This window comes from Diachasmimorpha longicaudata, chromosome 2 (genome assembly GCF_034640455.1).
Source record: "Diachasmimorpha longicaudata isolate KC_UGA_2023 chromosome 2, iyDiaLong2, whole genome shotgun sequence".
Classification (NCBI taxonomy): Eukaryota; Metazoa; Arthropoda; class Insecta; order Hymenoptera; family Braconidae; genus Diachasmimorpha; species Diachasmimorpha longicaudata.
Window position 1 is genome coordinate 12,038,635 of NC_087226.1, and position 13,129 is coordinate 12,051,763.

At 35.5% G+C, this 13,129-nt stretch overlaps 1 protein-coding gene across 4 annotated transcripts in view; it reads left to right on the forward strand.

Annotated features, from left to right (window-relative positions):
* The first annotated feature begins 1,857 nt into the window (after positions 1–1,857).
* Positions 1,858–13,129, forward strand: part of LOC135172751 (hemicentin-2) — a 114,985-nt gene continuing 103,713 nt past the window's right edge. Inside the window, exons 1-2 of one of the 4 annotated variants that reach the window (XM_064139082.1) lie at positions 1,858–1,907; positions 2,895–3,613. In XM_064139082.1, coding sequence (XP_063995152.1) covers positions 3,520–3,613 — 94 coding nt within the window. In that variant the 5' untranslated portion in view covers positions 1,858–1,907; positions 2,895–3,519. Of the gene's footprint in view, positions 1,908–1,946; positions 2,641–2,894; positions 3,614–13,129 lie in introns of those variants that run through there. The other 3 variants (XM_064139080.1, XM_064139079.1, XM_064139081.1) reach the window with 3 other exon arrangements.

Consider the following 13,129-nt stretch of genomic DNA (forward strand, 5'->3'; position numbering starts at 1 on the left):
ACGTCTTCTTTTCATACATTTTTAGATTTTTCTCGGGGGGTTTTCGAAGTTTGGTCGACAATTTTGTTGCCACATAAAGTAACTAGAAGCCGACAAAGTTATTTACGTGATTGTAATTTAAACATCAAAGAATATTCATTGGGCAATAATATAAATTACTCATCCGATGTCAATTGGACTATTTTCAGTAATTTATATCATTTCAGGGAATAGTATTCGTTAAAATGTTTAATAAGCCTCCAAACTGTGTTTATGAACTCAATTTCATCTTTGTCGCGGATAAATCATATAATAATGAATTCACCACTTGAATTTTTTGTATTTAAATTTTTCGTTCATTTCCTTTTTTTTTTCCTTGCAATTTTTTTTTCTTTTCTGTTTGAGAATTAACTCGAGTGAATCTCAGCTGGAAACTTGATACTAGTGCTCGTTTCTCCGCATAACTGTACTCACCCCTTTCACTTCATCAAGCCTCCTTAACTCACGAAAACTTTGTTGTTAAGTTTGTCCATGAAATATTGATGATTTTATGATACGGTGAAGACAGTTGTGTAGGTGAGGAAAGAAGTAGTTTTTCAGTTGAATGAATGAACACAGTCACTTTGAGTATCGATTAATAATGGGAATGAAAATCTTTATTATGTTATGTTGTATGATAATGTGCAGCATAACCATTCACAAATATATAATTAATTTATTAATAACAATAATTTTACTATATATAACATAAGAACAATTCCTCAACTGTCTCTCTCTCTCTCTCTGCCTGTCGCGTTTATTCTCTGACAGGCGTACACTGTCAACATGTGAAATACCTGCTGCACAGTCATGCATTAAATGCTAATCAAATTACGAAGAATATTGACCGAAATTGTGATTCCGCCTTATACCTTGATTATCTGTAATTTCTTCTTAATTCATTCATGAGACAGGTCGATGATCCCTTAGCGAGTCTCTTCGCTCCACCCAAGCCTTAATTCATATTCCTGCCCTTAAAAAATGATGGAAATGTCATGAGAAGCCTCTTACTATTTACAAAAAAAATATTCTTGAAAAACTCTCTTCTGAAACTAGTTATAAATAAACATCGTCTCCTGAAAATCATTCAAAAAAAAATTTTAGTTCTTCGGGGAGATCTTCCCAAGATCCATTGGTTCGATAAGTTCTGCAAAATATTCGATAGACGAAATTTTTTCACTGCATTTAAAGTTTTTCCGTCCACCACGATTTAATGTATTTAAAAAATCGTATGAACCGTCTTCTCATAAAATGGAAAAATGGAATGCGGAGGACCCATAACCCGCGTCGTTTGACCCACGTCTCGCGTGTTAGAAGTCCATATTTCACTATTTATCATTCCCTCAACCGTGCAGCACAGCTAGTTAGATTTTATTTTCAATAGCGAATACTATCACAAAAATTATTTATGAAAAACATGTGGACAATTAAAAAAAAAACGTGTTTTCTAACGGTATATCTTAACGACAAAATTTCCTGATACTTCATATATTTTTCAAATGAAAAAATTGTCCAATCTCACGGAATCATTTCACTCATTTATTACCATCACAAATACCATTCATTCAATTTGTAATTCCAATGCAGATAAAACAAACAAACAATAAAGCCATTTTTCTAATTTTATTGCAACATATTGCAACATCATATTTTTCTTTTAGCGTTTCAAAGAACTGTCAACAATACTTATTGTTTTTCCGTTAAATCATACCAGCAATAGTTGTCATATACTTCTCGAGTAATTTTTTTTTTTATTCACATTTTACAACAATAAGGTACAGTGCGCGTGAGTCAGGTTGCAGAAGAGACGCGGGTGCGCAGAAACCCTAGAGAGATTGAGTGAGAGAGAGAAAGAGAGATAGATATATAGACAGAGAGAGACAGAGATGGTAAGCTGGAGCTGACAGGGTGTCGGCGAGATAGTCGGGTGAAATCGGGGGTCGCTGTGAGGTGGTGGAAAAAGAGGCTCGGGGTAGAAACAGAGATGAGAGGGATGAGAATGAGCGGGTAGAGAGGGTAGTGGTGGCGCTCATGGTATCCCCCCAGAGCAGTCCAACTGTGCCGCGGATTCAGTTTCGAAACACCGACTCGATGTCGAGGACTGCTCGGTGCCGCGTCACACGTTCTTTCTTTACAGCTGTTGTTGTTATCTCGGATATACGGTAGATTAATGATTATATTGTTGTGCTCGTTTATCCCAATTTTATTAGAAGAAATTCATTTTTTCAGTCAAGTTTAGGCGGTTGGAGGAATTAATTTTAAATTATTGAGAATATAATTCTTTAGTCTATGATAGAAAGTATTTGATAAATTGAATGGGATTCGTATTTTTTCTTCACTTCTTTTTATTAAATTCATTTATTTGAGCAAGCAGTGATGAGGGATAGTTGTGACAATGGCGATAAGCCCACGAGGATAATAAAAATAATTCAATTACATTGTACTCTAATCTATTTCGTTGGTATTTAATTTGAATAATTGATGGTAATCGAGCCTCGAGTTATTTCACTGTCCATTGGTCGTGAATAAAATATAATTCACTCGATAAATTTATATTTAATTGTTATTCGGGTACTGTAGCTGTGTAAATTTGTACGAAACACATGTGTAATAGAGTGAAGGGTGAATACTGATCAACTGATAATTTTGGGTTGAAAAATTTCATTTATTCGTTGGCTTTTTTTTTTTAATCCTCTCTCACCCTCTCATCAGCCCCTACTCTACGTACGTTTCGGCAGATTAATTATCATTTTGATGGGCTCTCATTGATTTTTTTTTTTTCTGTCCCGAGTTTAATTATCCATCTCCAATCCTCATGTGTCATGTTCTGATTTGAAATGTGAATGACTATTTCATTTAAATCATGTTATTCATAGAATTAACTGTTCGTTTCCGCCCGCATTAAGGACTCACAATCATCTCACAATGCGCGGAATTAATTCAAAGTGACATTGAAACACAAATAGAGGCAATTTTCGAGTCACGAGAAATCGTGAAAAGAAACATTCGTATTAAAGAGTTTCCATTTCATTTAAACGGTAACACAAAGCACTTGATGAAAAGAAGAGAAGCTCGAGGGGTTTATCTCCAGTAAATCACTCGTCTCGTTGTTCAGTGAACTCAAAGGCTTGTGTGGAATTGAGAGTGATATTGTGTGGGTGAAAACACCGGCCTCTGGACCACTTATTAAACGCAGTAAGATAGACAACGGTGCGTGATATAAAATAAAAATTAAAGTCAGCAGTTGAGAACAGTTTTTTTTTTTCTCCTCAAGGTCTCTAATTATGTTGAGTGTTGACGTGATTATCAATGAATGTGCCGTCGTTACTGCGTGGATACGTTTTCTATCATTAAAAATTGTGAATATTTTCTTTTAAATTGTTTTGATTTTTTTGGAGGAGGAGGAGGGAGGGGGGATAAATCTGGTTGGTGTAATCACTGAAAATCAGTGAGGGACCACGAGGTAACAATAGAAGCGTACAAGTTCGTAGTGATGCCGTGATGGGGCGCGGCTCGAGCTCCTTCTTCATAACCACAACCCTCGTGGGCGCACTTGTCTCAAACATCCTGATACTCGAGACATCCGGAGCTAATCGTGAGTTCCAAATATTTCATTCTTAATGCTGTTGTTTAGGGTTATGGGCCGTGGGAATTATTCGTTTTGCGAAAGGATAATTTTCATTTCAATTAAAGTTATGCTGTTGTGAATGCACAGTTATTTGTTGAATTTTTTTCGCTCATTATATTCAAATGATTTATTTATTGTGTTTAAAAGTTGGAGTTTTTCGCTGCTTTTTGATGGAAACTTTTTCATTATCGTTGAGCATTATTATGCTGATGGGGTTGAGGAATTTTGTGATGGTGTGACATCATGATTTCAAAATCCAGTGGATTTCAATCGATTTCATTTACTTCATTGAGTTCAATTGTGGCTATAAGCAATTTCATAGGCTTCATTCAACTAAAATTAATTAGGGTAACGAAATAGTTAGTCGTCAGAATAGTTCCACGTATTTATTGGTAAATTGGAACACGTTTCATGGAAGTAATCAGTCTTATTAACTTTGAAGCACAGGAAAGGAACAAATTTTAACGAGTATAATGGAGTACTTTTATGAAATGACTAAATAGATAAATATTCAAACGAAACCGAGGGACGTAGCGAGTGTCCAAGGCTTGATTTGTTAATTTTTTAAAATTTTAGTTGCCAACCCCTCGACTGATCGGCTTTTTTTTCAATCAATAATGCCGTAGGTCCAAAAATCGGTTCATTTATTGCACTGTATTTATAGTTGCATGAGAAAATCCATTCACAAGATATTCATAGGGATGAGATTAAAGCGTAAAAAATACCGGATTAATCTGGACACGTTGATAATACACAATACTTGGGGTATATTTCTGTGAATACAAAAAAATTCTGCTATTGAACCGCGGTTTACCACTGTCCACATCAGTTACGATCAGTCGAACATTTTTTTCCCGTTGAAATTGCTCGCTGCTCGACAGACAAAAAAAAAAATGAAAAACTGATTCTCATCGAAATCCGGACTCGCGCAGTTTGCACTTTTTCTTTGAAATATCTCCGTGATGTTATTTCCATGTTACCATATTTTCTATTCTACCCCGAAATGATTTTTTTTTCTCTTTTTTCCTCGGCCTTTTGTGCTGAAAAAGGGAAATGGATGAAAATTACAGGAATGGTTATGAGGTAAAAGTTGTAACGCATCTGGTATGCATTGAGATACACAATAAAAACTATTTCAGTTTCATTCTTTCATTCATGGTGATGGGAAAACTGGGAATTTTGAAAGTTTTGGAATACTAAGAATGTTAAGAATGAAAGCGGATTTTTTTAATTTCACTGAGCCAATCTCCAATTGTGTCATCAAATAAATTCTTTTATTAACAATCAATTTTCACTTGATCCAATCAAATTTGATTGAATTAATTGTGGAATATCAATAGATTATTTGCCTTGAAATGAGTAAAATACTTCAAATAAATCTTTTTATTTTATAAAGAAATAAAATTTTTTTTCGCGGATGCTCGGATATAGCAGTGAGGCAAATAGCGAATGTTTCTGTCCTGACTTGCGAATATTGACTAAATGTAACTGAAAATTTACCATTTATTCCGATAAAAACAAACCCATTAACGTGAATGAGGATAAAAAAAAATTTCAAATCTCTTTTACGTATAAATAATGCGTTGTTCCTTCACAATCATGGGTCAAATGATGGTAACACACGTTGAACAACGAAAAACGCTTGGCTGGATTTGTTCAAAGAATAAGGGGAGACTATAATGTCGCTGTGTACTTGGGCTGTGCTGTTATGTAGTCCAAAAGAGACACTATGTACAGGCTTGGGGATTCTCTTTTATTATTGTTAAGAACCCCTGCCACTTTGTGCTCCACCCTCGCCTCCCTCGCCCACCTTTTCACCACTACTGGAGGTTTTTATTTTCACACAATGGCAGAGTTGTTTTTTCTTTTTTCTTTTTTTTTTTTTCATTCCTAGTTACAGTTCAGCTTCACTCCCCATTCATTCCTGCTTTCATAAACTTTCTCCAAAAAATGTATGAACAGTTTCTTAATAGTTCACCAGCAATTAGAAATTAATAATAATTACTCGTATTGGGTTATATTGAATAAATAAATTTATCGGAACGTGGAAATTATCCGTCGGTGGAATTTTATAAAGTACAATTTAATTCTTAATCCACCTGGGTTAAAAGTTTCTAAGAAAATTGATAGATCGCACTTGTTGGAGAATTGTTAAGATACTTAGTGATGAAGGGAAAATTGTGAATTCTAGGTAATTTGCGGAGTTTATAAGATGTTGAAGGAAATACCTTGGTCGTCAATGAGTGAAGGATGAGATACTATGAAATTAGGAGGCGACATAATGGAATAATTTGAAGTAACCAGAAAAGTAATGGCTATTTCTTGAAGTACATAACTTTTACAAATTTTTTTTCCCCATAATAATTTTGAGTTAATGTTTTTCGTCGCGGCAAATACCACGTTCAGCATTATTCAATCGTTAAAGTGAAAATAATTTTATTCATTAAATTGAAATAAATTATTTCACCTAACGCTATTTCCTCCAATTTCATGTCTACCAGTTATGATGATAAACTTCATGAATCCTAAAATAACTCGTAGAGATATGAAAACATCAATTAATGTTTAAATTAAATCCAACAATTCCGTCAGTTCGGAGATGAAAACGTTAAACCCAACACGAGACTCTATTTAATTCCTCGAACGTGCATTGTATTATCGGTGGTATGGGTGTATTTATGCCGACGTACGCTTATCTCGTAGCTCCGCTGTTTCATTCTTGCTCAGTGAGTTTGAATAATGCTAGTTGGGTATGTACGATATATGTCGTTTCTAAACCCCATTGGCTGAAAACTAGATCATTATCTCAAATGAGGATTTATGAAGTTTCTGAGAATCTGAATTTAATTATCCATGCATACTAGAATCATTGTAATAGGTGATTGAGTTCGTGTTGACTGGATTTGCTCACTATAAATTTTGAGTTATGACTTTTCATTTCTTTTCGGATAAATAATACATCTTTTTCACGTCCATTCTTCGTTTTTTATTCTTCTTTTTTTTTTTCATGCTTGTAGCATTGAATTTCTCATAAAAATCGTGAAACTTTGGTACAGCCAGTCCATTACATCTTTATTACTCGCCATTCATTCTTACTGGCGATCGATTTCTCGGAAACATGAGGTTGATACAGCCAAACGACTCGCATTAGGTGGGTTTAACGTTTCGAAACTTTTGTCATGACGTGAGCAAGATATCGGCTCGGTCAATGGTGGACGAAGAATTCATGATATGAATGCTCAATGGTTGAGGGAACAGGAACAGTATTGGTCGATGATACTATAAAAGTTACAATGATCGCCATTAATACTGTAAATGGTTGAAGGTTTTTTTGTAGAAAATTTTGAATTACAATTTTCCACAAGATTCATCTAATGTCTTAACATATCATATACATAGTTGAGCATTGTGATTGTGATAATTAAAATCAAATAAATTATCTTGAAGAGCTGCTTTCATGATTGATTCAATTTCAAATTGAATTTGAATTGAATTAACACCATTAAATATTCAAGTACGAATATTGGTTGATATACCAAACAATGGCTGGATTTCAGACGAACAGGTGCCTCATATATTTTTATTGTATTATTCACAATGAATTTTTACTAACAATAGAAGGATAAAAATTCTAGATATTTAGCTCGAAGAGATGGAATAGAATTATTAGAATATAATGACCGATAAATTACGAGTTGGAATAATCCGATGGAAAAAAAAAATGTCTTGCGACTGTGGCACACCTGCTCCAAGCTCAGTTACAGCCAATTCGTTGCTTCATTCGTTCATTTATTTTTCTCAGCGACCTGGTTCTCCCGTACGTTATCGTTTCGTTCAGTAGAAAAGAGAGGGAGAAAGTGGTGATCCAAGATTTATGTATTTTCGCGCACGGAACCGAGTAGTATCTGCTTTATGACTCAGCAGATGAGGGAAATAGCCGAGCTCACGCCAGGAACTAAAACCGAAGGCTCATATCCTAGTTCTTATTTTTTCTCATGGACATATCTATCGTTCTTTAAACCGATAAGTTTTTTATATTTCCCAAAAAAATAATTTCACAACAATTCGCTGTAGTATTTTATATTCAAGGCACTTCAATGCTCGAACATTTTTTGTAAGAAAAATATTTGCTAAAGCAAAATATTAGCGATCGTTAATAAAATTTTTTTTGCTGTATCCTGAGAATCGCTGAAGGAAAACAGGTGGTTTCCATCATTCAGGTTGAAATTGTCCCTTTATTCCCAGAATATTTACAAAACTTTTATTCCTATTGAGAGTTGATGTCAAACAAGAGAAATAATGATAGCAGCCATCATCAATCAGCTGTAAAAAATAATTATCTCTTCAGTGAAAATCGTGGGTTATTCAGCTCTGGTTGGTATTGTCACTCATGTCTTACCAGTTCCACTCAATTGGAGCTACACAATCAATCATTGTAGATAACTCGTCACAGTGACGTGTAAAAATTGTGAAGTAAAATACATCCAATCGTGGGTCATATTCCTGTCATTTATATGTACTCTTGAATAGAGGACAATTCTCATATAATCGTGCTAGTTGGTGTAAGAATCGATGATCCGTACGGCCCCCTGGACACTATCGTTACATTTACGCCTGGATGAGTCCGTTGAATTGCAATGGATAAGCCATGGGAGTTTGCCGTTAGGGGTATGACACTGGGTTATGTGGAAGACCCTCACGATGACTGGATGACTCGAGTTGCCCCAACCCCCTCTTACCCTTCCTCTTGTTTGTTATCGATAAATGTCCTCGCCTCGATGAAATAATAATTCCATCGTAACAATGGAATAGTGCAAATTCATTGATAATTTAATTCAGTTGGTTGAGGAACGTGTGGTATTTTTTCTTTATATTTTTAACATCTCCAGAGAATGTTGGGAAATGAGAAATTTTCTTTTGTCAATTTTTGGTGTAGTAGGGGGTAGATATATCTAATGGCTCTTCCAATGATGAAATTGTTGCATGCTAGATGCGTATAACGTTTGTAATGTACGTGCGTTTCACTGTATTTCATGATATAATCTCTTTGGTATCCCATAAACGCTTGCCACCTAACTTTGCTAATGCTCATCCTCATGGTGTAAAGCGATTTCACGGGTGAAAACGCTATATTCGGTTATTACGGCGTATAAATTTTATAGGTTTTTCGGAATTTTTATACACAGGGAAAACGATTTGTTGGTGAAATGTGGGTTGAGTTAATGGTCCATTATTCTCATGATTATGCACATTAAAATTGAAATTTTCATTGAAAAACAAAATTTTAATTCGCTGTAAATTTCGTTTTTGTATCTGTATAATTGCATTGAGTGCGATAATTTACCCAATTCGAGTGAATCCCAAAGGATAATAAAATGAAAATTCAAGGGGGTAGTTTTTTATTTTTGTTATTGAAAGTCACTGCTTTCAAAAGGCCAGCAATATCGTCAAATGTAAAACTTTGTTCGTAGTCAGTACACGACCGATGGATTTACTTCATGAACTCAATTACTGTACTTTGGCAGTGCTGACTGTGACTCGAGGGAAGCCGGGTTATATTTGCAACTTGATTTTGTGCATAGTACATGTATACTCCGTGGACATTGAAAATCAAGAGACATAGAATTACCTAAATCTAGCCATAAACAATCTAATCTATTAGAAAGTATTTTATTTTATTGATTTGGCCGAATAACGAGGATTTATGATACAGTTGTCTAAACGACAGGATAATTTTCATCGAAAATTTCTCTCTATTGGGATCGGATAATCACTATAAACTTAGTACAAGTCTCTCAAAAGATAAAATTTCTTGGAACTTTGACGTTTGTTAAAAAAAAAAAAATACTTCTTCGTATTTATGATTTGAGTGTTTCATGAAATGTCACGACCACTGTAACTAGTTCCCCAATATTTTCGACCAATTTCCAGTGAGAAATATTGGAAAATGAAAGCGGCTGAAGGAGGGAAAAAGGAAAGCCAATGGATAAGAATTCCACCCTCACCTACCACTTGGCGTGCATTTCTTCTGCACTATATACGCCAAGTCCTTCGAAGTGATTTGCCGCAATTACGGATTTTCTTCTTTTACCCCCCCTTTTTTTTTAATCCGATGCTACTCCCTCCACCCTTCCTTCTATTCGCGGCTGCTGGCGACGGCTCTTATTCTTCCGCGAGTGGTAAAAGAACAATGAAAATTCTTGATAACGAGCTTCTCGAAAAATCCGTGAGGATACTAAAATGGGCGGATTGCCGCGTTGGAGAGAAGAAAAAAAAAAAGTGCCTCTCTGGGGCGGTCGCTTATCGCGGCAATACGAATTAAGGAGGAGAAATTTATCGTTTGTGAGGGGGTAAATGCACCATTATTATAATAAATTTATTTAGTTGGAATAATTAATAAATTTTAAATTGAAAAATTACAAAATTAGAGATTGATAGTTTTTTCACATCGTTTTCTTCTTTCATACTCATTATCATGGGAAATAGAATTATTTCCGAGAAATGGGGAGATTGAAAAGTTGTACCTCGCGGCATAACGAGATGGTTGGAATCTTCCTCATTATAGAAACTAATTCTCTCATTCTAATGGCTGAATGAGGAAGAAGGGATTGACGGGAGATGCAAGTGCAAGTAACATTCATTGGCTGGTGGGGCACTGACTTGACTTTGACTTGAAGGTTCTTCTCAAAATGAAATTTTTCTATAATAAATGTAATCAAATGCTTTAATTTATTGGAATAGAAATTTCAAATTTCACGAATACAGTGCTTTCTCCGAAAAGTAAAAAATGAAAAGATAAAAGTATAAAAAAAATATATTCTTGGTAAAGTTCGTAGGGGAGTGATTAGCCGATCGATCAATCTCAAAGTGTTTACTCCTACCCCTATCCAATCAATTACCAACTGATCCACATGACGATGGCGGCATCCCTTTCTCAACTAACAACTGTCCCTCGTCCTACCATCTACGTGGTTCGAGGGCACTTTCTAATTCTCTAACATCACTATGGCTATTGATTGATTCATCCCTTACAGCTAATTTTCTTCAAGTCTGTCAATCCAATTTCTCAAAACTTTAGTCATGTTGCTTGGTTATTGAATTACGATGGAATGGTATGGGAAGTTTAATGAATATCCGATAGTTTCGGACAGAGGGATTTTTCAATAATTTAAATTATTTGGGCTGAAGACAATTATTTACTTCGCAAATTATTTAAACCCTTTTTCCTACAATTTGGGGAGTTATATGGGACATTGTTAGACAGAATGAATCAGTTTTCATGATTTTTCCGAAAATTTATAATTTTCAAATAGGAAAATTCCTGAAATCATATTGTATCCACTCTTATAAATTGAGATTGGCCCTCTCTATTCCACTATTCCTCGGCAATCTATATCTCCTTCCAGATCACGAAGGTATTGGCTATATGGTTGGCTTGTCCAAATGCGAGTCTTCTCACGTTTCCATTATTCCGTAGCCAACGGAAAAGTTTGTGCTGATGCCGTTGCTCCATTGCCCAATGGGAAAGAAAGACGGTGAAAAAATGAAATAGGATTGTCAGAGTAATAATATAAACCCCCTGGCGTTTCTGTAGATGAATAAACATTCTCTTTTCATACAATTTTTCTTCATCACTTGTCCAATTACCCTAGCAATCGTTTGTTCAGTATAATTTATGTTTCACCAAAGTTTACTCCAGTCAAGTTTCATTGTATTGTTCATTATAATTATAATAGTGATTCAACGAATTTTAATGATTTCAGCATGTGCTTGATGTGAAATTTTTACACTTGTCGTTTATCTGGTGAATTTCTAATTATTATAAAAAAAAATCTTTCATACTTTATCAAGTATAGGATCCAGTGACAATAACTCATGTTCCATTTTTTGGCCGTTGGCAATAATTTTCCAATGATAAATCTCTCCCTCGAGAGAATACAAATGACAATGGCTTCTCTTCATCTACATTGGTCCCTTTCCCTCTCCCTTCTTATTTCAAAAAATACTTTATGTCGCAGCAGATTGTACCTATAGAAATAAATCCGAGCCAGTTGAGCAGATAGTTGCCACGATAAGTCACCTAACTCTTTGTAGCACCCCTCTACACCAGTTTTACGATGTGAGCTTATTCTTGTACGTTTCAAACTCCTATATTTCCCTCTCTCCTTGTAACGCAGTGAAGGTCTAACCAATCTTATACGTACGACCGAGTGAGTAAACTACTACTGCGTCTGCTCAAACGCCCTTCTCTTCTCCTTTACATTGTCTCACTTGCTGTTCTCTCTGCTACATTTTTTCCCCCCCTCTTGGCATTTGAGTTTTTTTTTCTCTCCTCCTCACCCTCTCCCCTCTCTATATTCTGCTTTTCCACTTTTCCTCGCTCCATGCCATTTGTCAACATACCTTAGCTCGTAGTATCGTTTCATGGACGTATTTGAGGGCATTCCAGAGCGACTTTTCTTGCCAGTCACTTTGGTATAAATTGTCGATTGCTGAGAATATAAGACTGGATTTTTGGATTTAATTTACATTTTTCGAATTTATCGTTGGTTAAGTTTCAATTCATTAAAATGTTTCAATTGAGAGAAATTTTAATAAAGTTAATTACTTTGAGGAAGTGGTTAGAAACGGGATGATATGAATTGGCAAATATTTCCTGGATTTTCCGGACTCTCCATAATTTCATTGAATAATACGACTGAAAATCGAGAGACTATTTAATCAAACAGCAGATGGAACGAAATATTCAGAGGAAATTCTCTCAAATTACATCGTAATTCTTGGGAGAATGAGATCAAATTTAATTTTGAAAATCAAATAGTTTGAGGTATCCAAGGCCTCCACATGACGTAATGACTTTGAATTTCACGTGAAAATGACAGGTGTCAAGGGAGAAAAAATGAATATAAAAATTGTTAAATAAATTGAAAAATCCCGAAGTAACGTAATTTTATTTGACACGATGGAAATTCTGTTCCATTTCCCTTTCACTCCCGTCAATTCGTTCATTTACATGTACCGATTTTCTTATCCTGATATTCGTCTTATGTGAATTTCAAAAAAATGCAAAAATCCGAACACGTATATAACGGTGTTATGCATCCGAAGGTACATAGCTGTATAGAGGATTTTATAGACAGAGAGAGAGGGGGGGGGGGAGGAGGTGGAGGATGAGGAGGTAGGTAGGTGTACAAGGGAGGGAGTGAGTATCCAGAGGGAGAGCGCGCGAGAGACGAATCTAAATTCAAATGAGAAGCGACGTACGTACATGCCAAAGCCAATCTCGGCCGATGTTATAGCCTCTCTCATGCTCTTTGCCCCTCTCAGTATTATTCGCGCGTCTATAGTATCCTCCACCCGTCCTCTTCTCTATTCTCCTGTGGCCCTCTACCCACCCATTCACCTGCAGAAAATGTTGAGGGGGATCACTATCATCTTTGGAGTCAGCGTTCATACGCGGAATACATGAAGAAATTGCTTCTC